General features: G+C 57.2%; 1 protein-coding gene across 1 annotated transcript; it reads left to right on the top strand.

Moving 5' to 3' along the window:
• Window positions 1–212: 212 nt before the first annotated feature.
• Window positions 213–15,973, top strand: mars1 (methionyl-tRNA synthetase 1; the record flags this gene model as incomplete). The annotated part of the gene is made up of 8 exons (XM_078537184.1): window positions 213–330; window positions 1,838–2,051; window positions 5,116–5,247; window positions 6,423–6,527; window positions 8,047–8,230; window positions 9,452–9,523; window positions 13,015–13,098; window positions 15,537–15,973. Coding segments are annotated over 8 exons (1,038 nt in total), but the record flags the coding sequence as incomplete, so codon positions are not given.
• Window positions 15,974–17,659: the final 1,686 nt, after the last annotated feature.

The raw sequence follows: 17,659 nt of genomic DNA, 5'->3' as shown, positions 1-17,659 counted from the left end.
TCTCCATGTTTCTCTCCTCCTCCTCCTCAAGGCCCTCATGAAAGCTACCAATACCCTTTTTATTGCCCGTCCCAACATCACTGCATGTGTCAGCGTTTCAGCCTGGCTCTCCTGTGAATTACATTATGAGGGGTCGCTGTCTTTAATGCATTGTATAAGTGTGAAGTTCCTCATGTTGAGTGTGTGCAATTTCACTGTCCGCCTTTCCTCAGGTTGAGCTGTACAACTTCATGGCGAAGGATAATGTCCCATTTCACAGCGTTGTGTTCCCATGCTCCTTACTCGGGGCAGAGGACAACTACACACTGGTCAGCAGCCTCATAGCTACAGGTAGGGAATGCACGCACTATTTCCCTCGCTCGAGTACTCCCTCAACCCTGCATACGCACAATCTCTCAGGTTCTCCCCCCCTCTCTCTCTCACATTCTCCCCCCCTCTCTCGCGCCGTCTCTCGCGCTCTCTCACCACCTCCCCCTCTCTCGCGCTCTCTCACCTTCTCCCCCTCTTCCCCCTCTCTCTTGCGCGCGCTTTCTCACGCCCTCTTCCCCCTCTCTCTCTCACGCCCTCTTCCCCCTCTCTCTCTTGCACCCTCTTTCTCTCCCTCACACTCTCACGCCCTCTTCCCCCTCTCTCTCTCGCACCCTCTTTCTCTCCCTCACACTCTCACGCCCTCTTCCCCCTCTCTCTCTCACGCCCTCTTCCCCCTCTCTCTCTCGCACCCTCTTTCTCTCCCTCACACTCTCACACCCTCTTCCCCCTATCTCTCTCGCACCCTCCTTCTCTCCCTCACACTCTCACGCCCTCTTCCCCCTCTCTCTCTCGCACCCTCTTTCTCTCCCTCACACTCTCACGCCCTCTTCCCCCTCTCTCTCTCGCACCCTCCTTCTCTCCCTCACACTCTCACGCCCTCTTCCCCCTCTCTCTCTCGCACCCTCTTTCTCTCCCTCACTCTCACGCCCTCACTCTCACGCCCTCTTCCCCCTCTCTCTCTCGCACCCTCTTTCTCTCCCTCACACTCTCACACCCTCTTCCCCTTCTCTCTCTCGCACCCTCTTTCTCTCCCTCACACTCTCACGCCCTCTTCACCCTTTCTCTCTCTTGCGCGCGCACGCTCTCTCTCATGCCATCTTCCCCCTCTTTCTCCCGTGCGTGCACGCGCTCTCTCACGTCATCTTCCCCCTCTCTCTCCCGTGCGTGCACGCTCTCTCACGTCATCTTCCCCCTCCCTTCCTCGTGCCCTCTTCCCCTTTCTCTCTCTCGCACGCGCACGCACTCTCACACCCCCTTCCCCCTTTCTCTCTCTCACGCTCTCTTCCCCCCCATCTCGCACGCGCTCTCTCTCACGCCCTTTTCCTTCTCTCTCTCTCTCCCTCTCACGTCCTCTCCCCCTCTCCCTCTCACGTCCTCTCCCCCTCTCCCTCTCACGTCCTCTTCCCCCTCTCCCTCTCACGTCCTCTTCCCCCTCTCTCTCGCACGCGTGCTCTCTCTCACGCTCTCCTCTCTCTCTCTCTCTCTCTCTCACGCCCTCTTCCCCTCTCTCTCTCTCTCTCACGCTCTCTTCCCCCTCTCTCTCGCACACGCACTCTCTCACACACTCTTCCCTCCCTCTCTCTCTCTCTCTCACGCTCTCTTCCCCCTCTCTCTCGCACACGCACTCTCTCACACACTCTTCCCTCCCTCTCTCTCTCTCACGCCCTCTTCCCTCTCTCTCTCGCCCACTTCCCCCTCTTTCTCTCACGCTTTCTTGCCCCTCTCTCGCCATCTTCCCCCTCCCTCCCTCACACCCTCTTCCCCGTATCTCGCTGTCTCTGACCTGCATGCACCCGTGTGTTTGCAGAGTACCTGAACTACGAAGACGGGAAGTTCTCAAAAAGCCGAGGGGTCGGTGTCTTTGGCGACATGGCGCGGGAGACGGGGATTCCGGCTGACATCTGGCGCTTCTACCTCCTCTTTGTCCGTCCGGAGGGTCAAGACAGCTCCTTCTCCTGGAACGACCTAATGTTGAAGAACAACTCGGAGCTGCTGAATAACCTGGGCAACTTCGTCAACCGGTAAAGACCCTGAACCTTCCCAAAGCCCCTTCCAGCCCCCACTGCCCCCTTTACACAGGAACAGGAGGAGGCCATTCAGCCCCTACCTCCTCCTCCTCGAGCCTGTTACACAGGAACAGGAGGAGGCCATTCAGCCCCTCCTCCTCGAGCCTGTTACACAGGGACAGGAGGAGGCCATTCAGCCCCTCCTCCCTCCTCGAGTCTGTTACACAGGAACAGGAGGAGGCCATTCAGCCCCTCCTCCCTTCCTCGAGCCTGTTACACAGGAACAGGAGGAGGCCATTCAGCCCCCTCCTCCTCCTCGAGCCTGTTACACAGGAACGGGAAGAGGCCATTCAGCCCCTCTCCTCCTCCTCCAGCCTGTTACACAGGAACAGGAGGAGGCCATTCAGCCCCCCTTTCTCGAGCCTGTTACACAGGAACAAGAGGAGGCCATTCAGCCCCTCCTCCCTTCCTCGAGCCTGTTACACAGGAACAGGAGGAGGCCATTCAGCCCCTTCCTCCTCCTCGAGCCTGTTACACAGGAACAGGAGGAGGCCATTCGGCCCCTCCCCCTCCTCGAGCCTGTTACACCATTTATTTTAGATCTTGACCAGTCAGCATCTCAACTCTCGTCTGCCTGCCTTGACCCTGTGAAACCCTTAATCATTCAAAGCCCTGCTGTAATCAGTTTGAAAATGCCCCTTACCCCTTCGGTCCAGCTGACATTCGCTAACACACACTCTGACAGCTTGGGATAAGACCATAAGACATAGGAGCAGAAATTAGGCCATTCGGCCCATCGAGTCTGCTCCGCCATTCAATCATGGCTGATAACTTTCTCAACCCCCATTCTCCCGCCTTCTCCCCGTAACCTTTGATCCCCTTACCAATCAAGAACCTATCTATCTCGGTCTTAAATACACTCAATGACCTGGCCCTCCACAGCCTTCTGTGGCAATGAATTCCATAGATTCACCACTCTCTGGCTAAAGAAGTTTCTCCTCATCTCTGATCTAAAAGGTCTTCCCTTTACTCTGAGGCTGTGCCCTCGGGTCCTAGTCTCTCCTACTCATGGAAACATCTTCCCCACGTCCCACTCTATCCAGGCCTTTCAGTATTCTGTAAGTTTCAATGAAATGTATATACTGTTTACCAATCTCCCTAAACCTTCAGTAAAATAGTGATGTACCGTGTACAGAGGGTGGGGGTGGGTGGGGGGGGAGATGAGGAGAATTATTTTTTATAAACACAGCGAGTTGTTGTGATCTGGAAGGCGCTGCCTGAAAGGGCGGTGGAAGCAGATTCAATAGGAACTTTCAAAACGAGGGGAAATCGGATAAATACTTGAAGGGGAAAGGTTTGCAGGGATATGGGGGAGGGGGCGGTGTAGAGCAAGTTGGGGTGAGAGAGTGAGGACTAATTGGATAGACCTTTGAAAGAGCCAGCACAGGCACGATGGGCCGAATGGCCTCCTCCTCCTGGGATGTGTGATTCTAACCTAGTGGCTGAGGTGTGCTGCGGTTACACTGATGGGGTCAGTCAGCGGTAACTACCCACCCTCCGAAATGGTGAGGATATTGATATCCACAATTTCTCTCAATAAGATACTGACCTGGGTAAAAACACAGACCCAGATTTCAGATAAGCTCCCTGTAAATCGGACAGCAGAGGGTTGTAGGGGGCTGGAGGAGGTTACAGAGATAGGGAGGGTTGTAGGGGCTGGAGGAGGTTACAGAGATAGGGAGGGGTGCAGGGGACTGGAGGAGGTTACAGAGATAGGGAGGGTCGTAGGGACTGGAGGAGGTTTCAGAGATAGGGAGGGTTGTAGGGGCTGGAGGTGGTTACAGAGATAGGGAGGGTTGTAGGGCCTGGAGGAGGTTACAGAGATAGGGAGGGTCGTAGGGGCTGGAGGAGGTTACAGAGATAAGGAGGGTTGTAGGGAACTGGAGGAGGTTACAGAGATAGGGAGGGTGGTAGGGGCTGGAGGTGGTTACAGAGATAGGGAGGGTTGTAGGGGCTGGAGGAGGTTACAGAGCTAGGGAGGGTTGTAGGGGCTGGAGGAGGTTACAAAGATAGGGAGGGTCGTAGGGACTGGAGGAGGTTACAGAGATAGGGAGGGATGTAGGGGCTGGAGGTGGTTACAGAGATAGGGAGGGTTGTAGGGGCTGGAGGAGGTTACAGAGATAGGGAGGGTTGTAGGGGCTGGAGGAGGTTGCAGAGATAGGGAGGGTTGTAGGGGCTGGAGGAGGTGACAGAGATAGGGAGGGTTGTAGGGGCTGCAGGAGGTTACAGAGATAGGGAGGGTTGTAGGGTCTGGAGGAGGTTACAGAGATAGGGAGGGTTGTAGGGGCTGGAGGTGGTTACAGAGATATGGAGAGTCGTAGGGACTGGAGGAGGTTACAGAGATAGGGAGGGTCGTAGGGGCTGGAGGAGGTTACAGAGATAGGGAGGGTTGTAGGGGCTGGAGGAGGTTACAGAGATAGGGAGGGTCGTAGGGGCTGGAGGAGGTTACAAAGATGGGGAGGGTCGTAGGGACTGGAGGTGGTTACAGAGATAGGGAGAGTTGTAGGGGCGGGAGGTGGTTACAGAGATAGGGAGGGTTGTAGGGGCTGGAGGAGGTTACAGAGATAGGGAGGGTTGTAGGGGCTGGAGGAGGTTACAGAGATAGGGAGGGGTGAAGGGGCTGGAGGAGGTTACAGAGATAGGGAGGGGTGAAGGGGCTGGAGGAGGTTACAGAGATAGGGAGGGGTGAAGGGGCTGGAGGAGGTTACAGAGATAGGGAGGGTTGTAGGGGCTGGAGGAGGTTACAGAGATAGGGAGGGTTGTAGGGGCTGGAGGAGGTTACAGAGATAGGGAGGGTTGTAGGGGCTGGAGGAGGTTACAGAGATAGGGAGGGTTGTAGGGGGCTGGAGGAGGTTACAGAGATAGGGAGGGGTGAAGGGGCTGGAGGAGGTTACAGAGACAGGGAAGGAGAATGACGGAAGATCACGGTGGGGATTGATCCCCACTGGGTGTATGAGCTGCTCCCTCTGAGCCGCTGCTGGGTGTTGCGCTGATCGACCTGCCCCTGTTTTGCCGTCAGAGCCGGGATGTTTGTCACCAAATTCTTCGTTGGCGTGGTGCCGGAGATGGAGTTGACCCGGGAGGATAAGCGACTGCTGGCCCTGGTGATGTGGGAGCTTCAGCAGTACAATCGGAATCTGGAGAAAGTACGGTGAGTCTGCGCAACGGGAAATCACTGCGCCCAACAGTGTGCCTTCCGACAATACCCTGGATCGTCCGTGGCAGAGAGAGCGAGTGTGTGAGTGTGCCTCCTGTGCCTCTGAGATTCAGGGTACTGAGGGAGCACCGCGCTGCGGAGGGTCAGTGCTGAGGGAGAGCTGCACTGTCGGAGGGTCAGCGCTGAGGGAGCGCCGCGCTGTCGGAGGGTCAGCGCTGAGGGAGCGCCGCGCTGTCGGAGGGTCAGCGCTGAGGGAGCGCCGCACTGTGGGAGGGTCAGCGCTGAGGGAGCGCCGCACTGTGGGAGGGTCAGTGCTGAGGGAGCGCCGCACTGTCGGAGGGTCAGCGCTGAGGGAGCGCCGCACTGTCGGAGGGTCAGCGCTGAGGGAGCGCCGCACTGTCGGGGAGAGTCAGTGCTGAGGGAGAGCCGCACTGTCGGGAGGGTCAGCGCTGAGGGAGAGCCGCACCGTCGGAGGGTCGGCGCTGAGGGTGCGCCGCACTGTCGGAGGGTCAGCGCTGAGGGAGCGCCGCACTGTCGGAGGGTCAGTGCTGAGGGAGTGCTGCACTGTGGGAGGGTCAGTGCTGAGGGAGCGCCGCACTGTAGGAGGGTCAGTGCTGAGGGAGCGCCGCACTGTGGGAGGGTCAGTGCTGAGGGAGCGCCGCACTGTCGGAGGGTCGGCGCTGAGGGAGCGCCGCACTGTCGGAGGGTCAGTGCTGAGGGAGCGCCGCACTGTGGGAGGGTCAGTGCTGAGGGAGCGCATCACTGTGGGAGGTGCTGTTTTTCAGGACAAGTCCTTAAACCGAGGCTCAGTCTGCGCCGCCCAATGCCCCCCATTTGCCACTGGGTCTCGTGGCCGCTATTTCGAAAGTGAGCGGGGTGTTTGTGGGTGGGTGTTGGTCCCGGTGATACTGTGCCAAGATAATGTGGTACGGAGACCGATGACCTGGTGAGTGACCCTGTTGCTGATTGTGGGAATTTGCTCTCAGGGTGGGGTGGGCTGGGGGTTGGTAGGCTGGGTGCAGAAGCGGTCAGTGGCGGTCAGTCCTGTGCGAGGCTGAGCCTCTCGGACTGCTTAAACTCACTTACCTGACAGGATCATCTCCAGGTAAGGGTTGCTGATTAATGTCTTGTTTTTTTATTCCCCCACCTGTGCCCCCCACCTTCCCAAGGATCCGGGATGCTCTGAGGTGCATCCTGAACATATCCCGCTACGGTAACCAGTATATCCAAGTCAACGAGCCCTGGAGACGGATCAAAGGCAGTGAGTCTGACAGGTGAGTTTCCGTGTCTGATCTCCCCCTCTTCGTCCTCCTGCTGCTGCTGCTGTTTGGTGATCCCATTGCTGAGTCTGTCCCAGAGACACAGGCCATTCGGCCCGTCTGCTCTGTGCCTGTGTTTCTGCTCCACGCGAGCCTCCTCCCGCTCCCTCACTACTTCATCTCACCCCCAATCACCATATCCTTCTATTCCTTTCTCCCTCGTGTGCTTATCCACATTCTCCCCGTGGGACCGAGTCCCACCTTCTCCCCGCTCCCCGTGGGAGCGAGTCCCGCATTCTCCCCGCTCCCCGTGGGACCGAATCCCACCTTCTCCCCGCTCCCCGTGGGAGCGAGTCCCGCATTCTCCCCGCTCCCCGTGGAAGCGAGTCCCACATTCTCCCCACTCCCCGTGGGACCGAGTCCCACATTCTCCCCGCTCCCCGTGGGAGCGAGTCCCACATTCTCCCCCACTCCCCGTGGGAGCGAGTCCCACATTCTCCCCCACTCCCCGTGGGAGCGAGTCCCGCATTCTCCCCGCTCCCCGTGGAAGCGAGTCCCACATTCTCCCCACTCCCCGTGGGAGCGAGTCCCACCTTCTCCCCGCTCCCCGTGGGAGCGAGTCCCACCTTCTCCCCGCTCCCCGTGGGAGCGAGTCCCACATTCTCCCCGCTCTTTGGGTAAAGAAGTTTCTCCTGTATTCCACCCCATTGGATTTATTTGTGACTGCCTTATCTCGATGGCCCCCAAGTTCTGGTGTCGCCCCATCCCCATCCACAACCGCAGGCGCTGAGGGAGGGGAGCGCTGCACTGTCGGAGGGCCAGCGCTGAGGGAGGGGAGCGCTGCACTGTCGGAGGGCCAGCATTGAGGGAGGGGAGGGCTGCACTGTCGGAGGGCCAGCGCTGAGGGAGGGGAGCGCTGCACTGTCGGAGGGCCAGCGCTGAGGGAGGGGAGCGCTGCACCATTGTAGGGCCGGGCTGAGGGAGGGGAGGGCTGCACCGTCGGACGGCCAGCGCTGAGGGAGGGGTGGGTGGGCTGCACTGTCGGAGGGCCAGCGCTGAGGGAGGGGAGCGCTGCACTGTCGAAGGGCCCGCGCTGAGGGAGGGGAGCGCTGCACCATTGTAGGGCCGGGCTGAGGGAGGGGAGGGCTGCACCGTCGGACGGCCAGCGCTGAGGGAGGGGTGGGCTGCACTGTCGGAGGGCCAGCGCTGAGAGAGGGGAGCGCTGCACTGTCGAAGGGCCAGCGCTAAGGGAGGGGAGCGCTGCACTGTCGGAGGGCCAGCGCTGAGGGAGGGGAACGCTGCACTGTCGGAGGGCCAGCGCTGAGGGAGGGGAACGCTGCACTGTCGGAGGGCCAGCGCTAAGGGAGGGGAGGGCTGCACTGTCGGAGGGCCAGCGCTGAGGGAGGGGAGCGCTGCACAGTCGGAGGGCCGGCGCTAAGGGAGGGGAGCACTGCACTGAGGGGAGAGCCCTTCGTTTTAATCACTGTGTGTGTGTGTGTGTGTCTCGCTTTCTCTCCGCCCGCGGTCTGAGCAGGAGTCGAGCTGGCACGGTGACTGGAGTGGCGGTGAACGTGGCCTGCCTCCTCTCCATCATGCTTCTGCCGTACATGCCAACCGTCAGTGCCACTATCCAGAGCCAGCTACAAGCCCCCGAGGACTGCAACACACTGACCGACCGCTTCGTCTGCATGCTGCCTGCCGGACACAAGATCGGGACGGTAAGGATTAACAACTAGTGAGCAGTACAGAACAGAAACTCCTTTATATATAAAAAAAAAGTTAATTAAGGGAAATAATTTGCAAGTGAAAACCTGAATGCAACAAGACCTGGACTCGGTGCTGACAAGTGGCAAGTAACATTCGCGCCACACAAGTGTCAGGCAGTGACCATCTCCAACAAGAGACTATCTAACCATCGCATCTTGACATTCAATGGCATTACCATCGCTGAATCCCCCCCACTGTCAACATCCTGGGGGTCACCATTGACCAGAAACTGAGCTGGACCAGCCATATAAATACTGTGGCTACAAGAGCAGGTCAGAGGCTGGGAATCCTGCGGAGAGTCACTCACCTCCTGACTCCCCCCAAAGCCTGTCCACCATCTACAAGGCACAAGTCAGGAGTGTGATGGGATACTCCCCACTTGCCTGGATGAGTGCAGCTCCCACAACACTCGAGAAGCTCGACACCGCCCGGGACAAAGCAGCCCCGCTTGATGGGGCACACCATCCACCAACATTCACTCCCTCCATCACCACTGACGCACAGGGGCAACAGTGTGTGTACCATCTACAAGATGCACTGCAGCAACTCACCAAGGCTCCTTCCACAGCGCTGCCCAAACCCACGACCTTTACCATCTAGAAGGACGAGGGCAGCAGACACATGGGGAACACCACCACCTGCAAGTTCCCCTCCCGAGCCACTCACCATCCCGACTTGGGAATATATCGGCCGTTCCTTCACTGTCGCCAGGTCAAAATCCTGAAACTCCCTCCCTAACAGCGCCATGGGTGTACCTACACCACACGGACAAAATCCTGGAACTCCCTCCCTAACAGCGCTGTGGGTGTACCTACACCACACGGGACAAAATCCTGGAACTCCCTCCCTAACAGCGCCGTGGGTGTACCTACACCACACGGACAAAATCCTGGAACTCCCTCCCTAACAGTGCCATGGGTGTACCTACACCACACGGGGACTGCAGCGATTCAAGAAGGTGGATCACCACCACCTTCTCAAGGGGCATTTAGGGATGGGCAATAAATGCTGAGCCCACATCCCATGAATGAATTTTTTTTAAAAAACCCTCCCTTGACCTCTCGTTCGTCACCGTGCTGACGTACAGGTGTGTCTGCCACTCTGTGTGTCCTCGCGTCTAAGTGTGCCGGCGATTGCATGGGGCAGGGTGACCATATACTGTCCTCTTCCAGGTTAGCCCGTTATTCCAGAAGTTGGAAAGCAATCGGATTGAGGATTTGCGGAAGAAATATGGAGGGCAGAAGGTAAAAAAAAAAAAGAAAATTCCCCCCCTCTCTCTTCCCTTTTCCCTTCTCATCCTTCCCCACCCCACCTCCCTGAGCTGCTGAAACGCATTCTCGAACTAGCACTCACCCTGGCGTTCCCGTACAACTCTGGGGAAAGAGTGGGGAGGGGGGCGCTTTTTCTGTAGGACGCACCAGGCCGAGGGGTGATTTGATAGAGGTTCTCAAAATTATGAAGGGGTCTCGATAGGGTAGATGGAGAGAAGGTGCATCTCGTGGGGGAGGAGAAGGAGAGGGGAGAGCGATAGCGGTAGGAGACTTGATAGTGAGGGGGTGCAGACAGGCATTTCCACGGCCACAGATGTGTCTCCAGGATGGTGTGTTTGCCTCCCTTGGGGGTGAGGCACAAGGTCAAGGATGTCACCGAACGGCTGCAGGGCATTCTGAAGGGGGGAAGGTGAACTGTCAGACACACTGGCACCAACGGCATAGGTAGAAAGAGGGATGAGTTCCCTGCAACGTGAATCTAGGTAGCAGATTGAAAAGCAGGCCCTCAAAAGGTTGCGACCTCCGGATTACTCCCGGCCCCACGTGCTGGTGAGCGTAGGAGTAGGCGGTTAGAGCCGATGAATGCGTGGCTGAAGAGTTGGCGCGGGAGGGTGGGGGGGGGCTTTAGATTCCTGGATCGCTGGGTCCGCCCGTTCCTGGGGAAGGTGGGACCTGTACAAGTCATAGACGGGTTGCACCTGAACCGGAACAGGAACAACACCCTTGTTGGGTGCGTTTGGTTGGTGCTGTTGGGGGTTTGAACGAATTTAGCAGGGGGGGATAGGATACGGAGTGGAGGCATGGTAGGGGGTGACGCACAGACCAGTATGGAAGAAAAACCAAGTCAGTCTGGAAGGCAGGGTGTATATAGTCAAGTTAAGGCACAAGGGAGCATGGCAAGGCCGGATGGCATTTATTTTAATGCAAGGAGCCTTGCACGTAAGACAGGTGAGTTGAGGGTGTGGATTAACACATGGGGACATGATATCATTGCTATCACGGAGACATGGTTGAGGAAGGGGCAGGACTGGCAGCTCAGTATTCCGGGATATAGAATATTCAGGCTAGACGGGGCGGGGATTGGGATAGCTGTTTAAAAAAAAAAAGGAGGTGGAGTCACAATATTGATATGGAGTCAATTATTGCAATAAGGTGATATGATATCTTAGAAGGTTCCTCAAATGAGGCCATATGGGTAGAACTTAAAAACAAAAAGGGTGCAATCGCATTGCTGGGAGTGTACTATAGACCCCCAAACAGTCAGGGAGAGATAGAAGGCAGATATGTAGGCAAATCTCAGAGAAGTGTAAACGTAATAGGGTAATAATGGTAGGGGATTTCAACTTCCCCCAATATTAACTGCAACAAAGTGTGAAACACTTAACCGAGGGGGGTGGAATTCTTAAAATGTATCCAGGAGAGCTTTTTAAGCCAGCACGTAAAAAGTCCTACGAGAGATTAGTGCTGGACCTAATTTCAGGGAATGAAGCCAGGCGAGTGGTAGAAGAGTCAGTGGGGGAGCATTTCGGTGATAGCGACCATAACTCAGTAAGATTTAAGGCAGTTATGGAAAAAGGACAAAGATGGACCGGAAATAAAGGCTCCAAATGGGGGGAAGGCTGATTTTAATATGATAAGACAGGATCTGACCAAAGTGGACTGGGAGCAGCGACTTGTAGGAAAACCTACATCAGAGAAGTGGGAGCCATTCAAAAAGGAAATAGTGAGGGTGCAGGGCCAACATGTTCCTGTAAAGGTGAAGGGTGAGGCCAACAAGTCCAGAGAACCCTGGATGTCGAGGAATGTACAGGATTGGATAAGGGAAAAAAGGGAAGCTTATGGTAGATACCGAGGGCTCAAAACAGTGGAAGCCCTAGAGGAGTATAGAAAATGCAGGGGGTTACTTAAAAAAGAAATTAGGAGAGAAAAGACTGGCGGGTAAAATAGGCCAGTGAATCTAACATCAGTGGTAGGGAAAATGTTGGGAAAAAATTCTGAGGGACAGAATTAATCTCCACTTGGAGAGGCAAGGATTAATCAGGGATAGTCAGCATGGCTTTGTCAGGGGGGAGATCATGTCTTAACAAATTTGATTTGAATTTTTCAAGGAGGTGACTAGGTGAGGGTGGTGCAGTTGATGTAGTCTACATGGACTTCAGTAAGGCTTTTGACAAGGTGTCGCATGGGAGACTGGTCAAGAAGGTAAGAGCCCATGGGACCCAGGACAATTTGGCAAATTGGATCCAAAATTGGCTTAGTGGCAGGAGGCAAGAGGGTGATGGTCGAAGGCTGTTTTTGTGACTGGAAGCCTGTGTCCAGTGGCGTACCACAGGGTTCAGTGCTGGGTCCCCTGCTGTTTGTAGTGTACGTTAATGACCTAGACATGAGTGTAGGAGGTATGATCAGTAAGTTTGGAGATGACATGACAATTGGTGGTGTGGTAAATAGTGAGGAGGAAAGTCTTAGACTACAGGATGATATAGACGGGCTGGTCAGCTGGGCAGAGCAGTGGCAAATGGAATTTAATCCTGAGAAGTGTGAGGTAATGCATTTTGGAAGGACTAACAAGGCAAGGGAGTACACGATGAACGGTAGGACCCAAGGAAGTACAGAGGATCAGAGGGACCTTGGTGTCCATGTCCATAGATCCTTGAAGGTAGCAGGACAGGTCGATAAGGTGGCTAAGAAGAATACTTGCCTTTATTAGTTGAGGCATTGAATACAAGAGCAGGGAGGTTGTGTTGTAACTGTATAAAACGTTAGTTAGGCCACGTCTGGAGTACTGTGTGCAGTTCTGGCCGCCACACTATGGGAAGGATGTGATTGCACTGGAGAAGGTGCAGAGGAGACTCACCAGGATGTTGCCTGGGCTGGAGCGTTTCAGCTACGAAGAGAGAATGGATAGGTTGGGGTTGTTTTCCTTAGAGCAGGGAAGGCTGAGGGGAGACCTGATTGAGGTGTACAAAATTATAGATAGGAAGAAACTTTTCCCCTTAGCGGAGGGATCAATAACCAGGCGGCATAGATTTAAGGTAAGGAGCAGGAGGTTTAGAGGGGATTTGAGGAGAAATTTTTTTGACCCAGGGGATGGGAGGTACCTGGATCTCACTGCCTGAAAGGGTGGTGGAGGTGGGAACCCTCACCACATTTAAGAAGTATTCAGACGAATGCTTGAAACGCTATAAGCACGAGGCTGCAGGCCAAGTGCTGGACGTTGGGATTAAAGTAGATCGGGGCTTGATATCCGGCACAGACACAAAATGGGCCGAATGGCCCTCTTTCCGTGCTGTAAAACTCAATGACTGCGACCGAGTTTCAACAGGGCGTTAGAGTAAAAGGGCGTCTGTTTTGAGAGATGGCAGTGAGCGCGAGCACAGTGGTGGGGGGGAGTTGCGGCAGAGAGAGAGATTAGTAGTGGGGAGTTGCAGCTCCAGTTGGTTTACACAGCTGTGCTTTGTCTGCAGGCACCTGCCGGAGCCAAGCCTGCACCGGAGGCCAAACAACCAGGCGCTGACCCCCGGGAGCTCCTAGAGCTGGTGACCAAGCAGGTGAGAGTCTATGGGCACGTGTCTAAGGGCCGCAGCACCCCCCTGTGGACTGCAGCGTGCATCCGCACTGTGACGGGGACCTGTTTACATAGGCGATTAGTATTGACTTGCAAGAGTGCTTTTCTAAGGCCTAGAGATGTTGAGGGATTGGAAAATTAACAGCAGGGAGAGTATGAATTAAGCAGGGGTGGGGGGGTGGGAGCCACATTCACCGTCAAAACAGATACAGAAACAACTTGCATTTATATGGCGCCTTTAATATCATAAACCATTCCAAGGCTTGCTTACCTTGATGACCAACGTCGCTACTTTGCAGGCCTCAGTATAATTTTCTTTCCACAGGGGCTTTTTTTCTTTCTTTTGAGGTTCTCTGGAGGGCTACTTGCTGATTTTCGGGGGCTAACTCTTGGTTTTCGGGGGCTCCCGTGGGATTGGAGGAGCCGGAGAGAGGGAACGCGGGACTGGAGGAGCCGGGAGAGAGGGGACGCGGGACTGGAGGAGCCGGGAGAGAGGGGACGCGGGACTGGAGGAGCCGGGAGAGAGGGGACGCGGGACTGGAGGAGCCGGGAGAGAGGGGACGCGGGACTGGAGGAGCCGGGAGAGAGGGGACGCGGGACTGGAGGAGCCGGGAGAGAGGGGACGCGGGACTGGAGGAGCCGGGAGAGAGGGGACGCGGGACTGGAGGAGCCGGTAGAGAGGGGACGCGGGACTGGAGGAGCCGGGAGAGAGGGGACGCGGGACTGGAGGAGCCGGGAGAGAGGGGACGCGGGACTGGAGGAGCCGGGAGAGAGGGGACGCGGGACTGGAGGAGCCGGGAGAGAGGGGACGCGGGACTGGAGGAGCCGGGAGAGAGGGGACGCGGGACTGGAGGAGCCGGGAGAGAGGGGACGCGGGACTGGAGGAGCCGGGAGAGAGGGGACGCGGGACTGGAGGAGCCGGAGGGCGGGGACGCGGGACTGGAGGAGCCGGAGGGCGGGGACGCGGGGCTGGAGGAGCCGGAGGGCGGGGACGCGGGGCTGGAGGAGCCGGAGGGCGGGGACGCGGGGCTGGAGGAGCCGGAGGGCGGGGACGCGGGGCTGGAGGAGCCGGAGGGCGGGGACGTGGGGGTGATGGAGATCCTACAGTGGGAGGGGGCCAACCACCCTTGAATAATTTGCCCTCACCTCCCCCCACCCCCGCACGCTGTCTTTGCCTTCTTGCTGGGGCTACTTGTGACGTTTTGAGGGCGAATTTGCCCTCTCCCCTTGTGTGTTTCGAATGGCGCTGCTTTTTAATCATCCCCAGTTCCTGCATCGCCCCACTTGCCTGGATGAGTGCGGCTCCCACGACACTCGAGAAGCTCGACACCGTCCAGGACAAAGCAGCCCCCGCTCGATGGGGCACCCTATCCACCAACATTCACTCCCTCCACCACCACTCCCAACGCACAGGGGCAGCAGTGTGTGTACCATAAGAAACAGGCGCAAGAGTAGGCCATTCGGCCCCTCAAACCTGCCCTGCCATTCAATAAGATCATGGCAGAACTGCCCCTGGACTCAGCTCCTCGTAGCCCTCAACTCCCTGATATTTCAAAAAATCTATCTACCTCCTCTTTAAATACTTCCAGTGAGCACAACTCTCCTGGGGTGGAGAATTCCAGACATTCACTACATTTCTTGAGAGAAGAAATTCCTTCGCATCTCAGTTTTAAATGAGTGTCTCCCCCCACCTTATTCTGTAACTACGTCCCCTAGGGGACTTGTGTCCAGTTCTGGTCACCGCCCGGCTCCAGGATGGGTGTGAGGGTCCTCGAGAGGGTGTGAGGGTCCTCGAGAGGGTGTGAGGGTCCTCGAGAGGGCGCGAGGGTCCTCGAGAGGGCGCGAGGGTCCTCGAGAGGGCGCGAGGGTCCTCGAGAGGGCGCGGAGGGAGTTTACCAGGACGGTACGAGGGATCGAGGTGGGAGGGTTTTAGCTCCGAGGTGGGGGTCGGAGAAGCTGGGGGCCGTTCTCCTCGGAGTGAAGGGGATGGAGGGGAGATCGGATAGAGGGGGGTACGAGATGGTGACAGGTTGGGATAAGGTGGACAAAGGAAAGCTGTTCCCCTTAGCTGATGGGACAAGGATTCGGGGGGGATTGGTGGTGGGTGAGGGGGACACACAGGTTTGAGGTTCTGGACATTGGGGGTGAGGGGGGGTGTGAGGAGGAACCTTATTCCCGCAGCGAGCGGTGACGGGGAATGATTCCGAAAGGGAATCGCTCGAGGGGAAATAAACTCGCAGGGGGTCACGGGGATAGAGCGGGAGGGGGGAACGGGGAGACTGACTGGATCGGTCTCGATGGGCCGAATGGCCTCCCTCCTGCGCTGTCATGAAATTGGGGTGTGTGGGGTAGGGGGGTGTTGATTGTGGGATTTGACAAACTAAGATTCGTTTTTTTAAAAACAACGCCCTCTTCCTCCAGGGGAATCGTGTCCGTGAACTGAAGGCCCAGAAGGCGGAGAAGTCGCTGATAGAAGCCGAAGTCTCTGCATTGCTGGACCTTAAGAGACGTTTGGCGCTGGTGGAAGGGAAGCCGGCGGGGAAGAAATAAGCCAACGTTGCGCGTAAGACGGCGACAGGCGCTGGGGTTCCCCTGCGGCCGTTCAGCTCCGACACTCTCTCGCCCGTCGCCAACCCCACGGACTACAACGCTCTCTCTCTCTCCCTCCCTAACGTCAAGATATAAACAAGAGTAGGCCATTCGGCTTCACACACTCGGACGCTCTGTTGAGTTAGTGAGCTCGAGTCTGCCTCAACCCCCTCCCCCGCCGAGCTCACCGAACCACTTCTGTTGCCCCACTGCCCCCACAACGCCGGGTGGCGCTTAATCCCATCGGTGGAAGCCTGTGGTGCGTGTGCACGCTTTAACACATCGCTGGATTCTTGTGGGAGACCGGCGGGAGGTGAAGGGGGGGACTGGTGGGACACTGGGCGGGAGGTGAAGGGGGGACTCATGGGACACTGGGCGGGAGGTGAAGCGGAGACTGGTGGGACACTGGGCGGGAGGTGAAGGGGGGACTCATGGGAGACTGGTGGGAGGTGTTGGGGGGGACTGGTGGGAGACTGGTGGGAGGTGAAGCGGGGGTCTTATGGGAGGTGAAGCGGGGGTCTGGTGGGAGGTGAAGCGGGGGTCTCGTGGGGGACTGGTGGGAGGTGAAGCGAGGGTCTTGTGGGAGACTGGTGGGAGGTGAAGCGGGGGTCTTGTGGGGGACTGGTGGGAGGTGAAGCGAGGGTCTTGTGGGAGGTGAAGCGGGGGTCTTGTGGGGGACTGGTGGGAGGTGAAGCGGGGGTCTCGTGGGAGGTGAAGCGAGGGTCTTGTGGGGGACTGGTGGGAGGTGAAGCGGGGGTCTTGTGGGGGACTGGTGGGAGGTGAAGCGGGGGTCTTGTGGGGGACTGGTGGGAGGTGAAGCGGGGGTCTTGTGGGGGACTGGTGGGAGGTGAAGCGGAGACTGGTGCGAAGTGAAGTGGGGGACTGGTGGGAGATGATGGGAGGGACTCGTGGGGGACTGGTGGGAGGTGAAGCGGGGGTCTTGTGGGAGGTGAAGCGGGGGACTCATGGGGGACTGGTGGGAGGTGAGGGGGGTCTCGTGGGAGACTGGTGGGAGGTGAAGCGGGGGACTCATGGGGGACTGGTGGGAGGTGAGGGGGGTCTTGTGGGAGACTGGTGGGAGGTGAAGCGGGAGACTCGTGGGGGATTGGTGGGAGGTGATGGGGGGGACTGGTGGGAGGTGAAGTGGGAGACTCGTGGGGGACTGGTGGGAGGTGAAGGGGGAGACTCGTGGGGGACTGGGTGGGAGGTGAAGGGGGGTCTCGTGGGAGACTGGTGGGGTGGGGTGGAGTAGGTACTCCTGTTGAGAACATGCCTTTTGGTGACGGTTTATCTTGCACTATAATGGAAAAATAAAACCTTTTTAATTTAACACTCACTCTCTCTCTCTCTGAACATGGCTCGTGGCTGCTGTTCAGAGGTGGTCACTCCGCCTTTGTGCCTGTGCTGACTCTTTTTAAACACAGCCCTTCGATCAGTAACCGGTCAGCGGTGTGAGTCGAGGCGCTTTAAGGGAGCGATCGCCCACAGAAATCTGACACCGGGTCATGCGAGGAGGCGTTAGGGGACAGGTGACCAGAAGCTCGGTCAAAGAGGTAGGTTTAAAGGAGGAGACACAGAGAGGGGTGGAGAGGTTTAGGGAGGGAATTCCAGAGCTCGGGGCCCCCAGGCAACTGAAGGCACGGCCGCCGATGGTGGGAGCGATGGGAATTGGGGTGGGGTGTCTAACTCAGCCTCGAATATATTCACTGACCCGGCCTCCGCTGCTCTCTGGGGGAGGGAGAATTCCACAGACTGACCACCCTCTGAGAGAAGAAATTCCTCCTCATCTCCGTCTTCAATGGGAGACCCCTTATTCTGAAACTGTGTCCCCCTCCCCCCTCTCGTTCTCGATTCCCCCACGAGGGCGGGGGAGGGAAACATCCTCTCAGCATCCACCCTGTCAAACCCCCCTCCTCCTCTCAGAATCTGATCTGTTTCAATAAGATCACCTCTCG

This window comes from Cetorhinus maximus, unplaced genomic scaffold, assembly GCF_964194155.1.
Source record: "Cetorhinus maximus unplaced genomic scaffold, sCetMax3.hap1.1 HAP1_SCAFFOLD_2035, whole genome shotgun sequence".
In the NCBI taxonomy this organism is placed as follows: domain Eukaryota; kingdom Metazoa; phylum Chordata; class Chondrichthyes; order Lamniformes; family Cetorhinidae; genus Cetorhinus; species Cetorhinus maximus.
The sequence above is the reverse complement of the archived record's forward strand: the minus strand, read 5'-3'. Positions and strand labels throughout refer to the sequence as shown.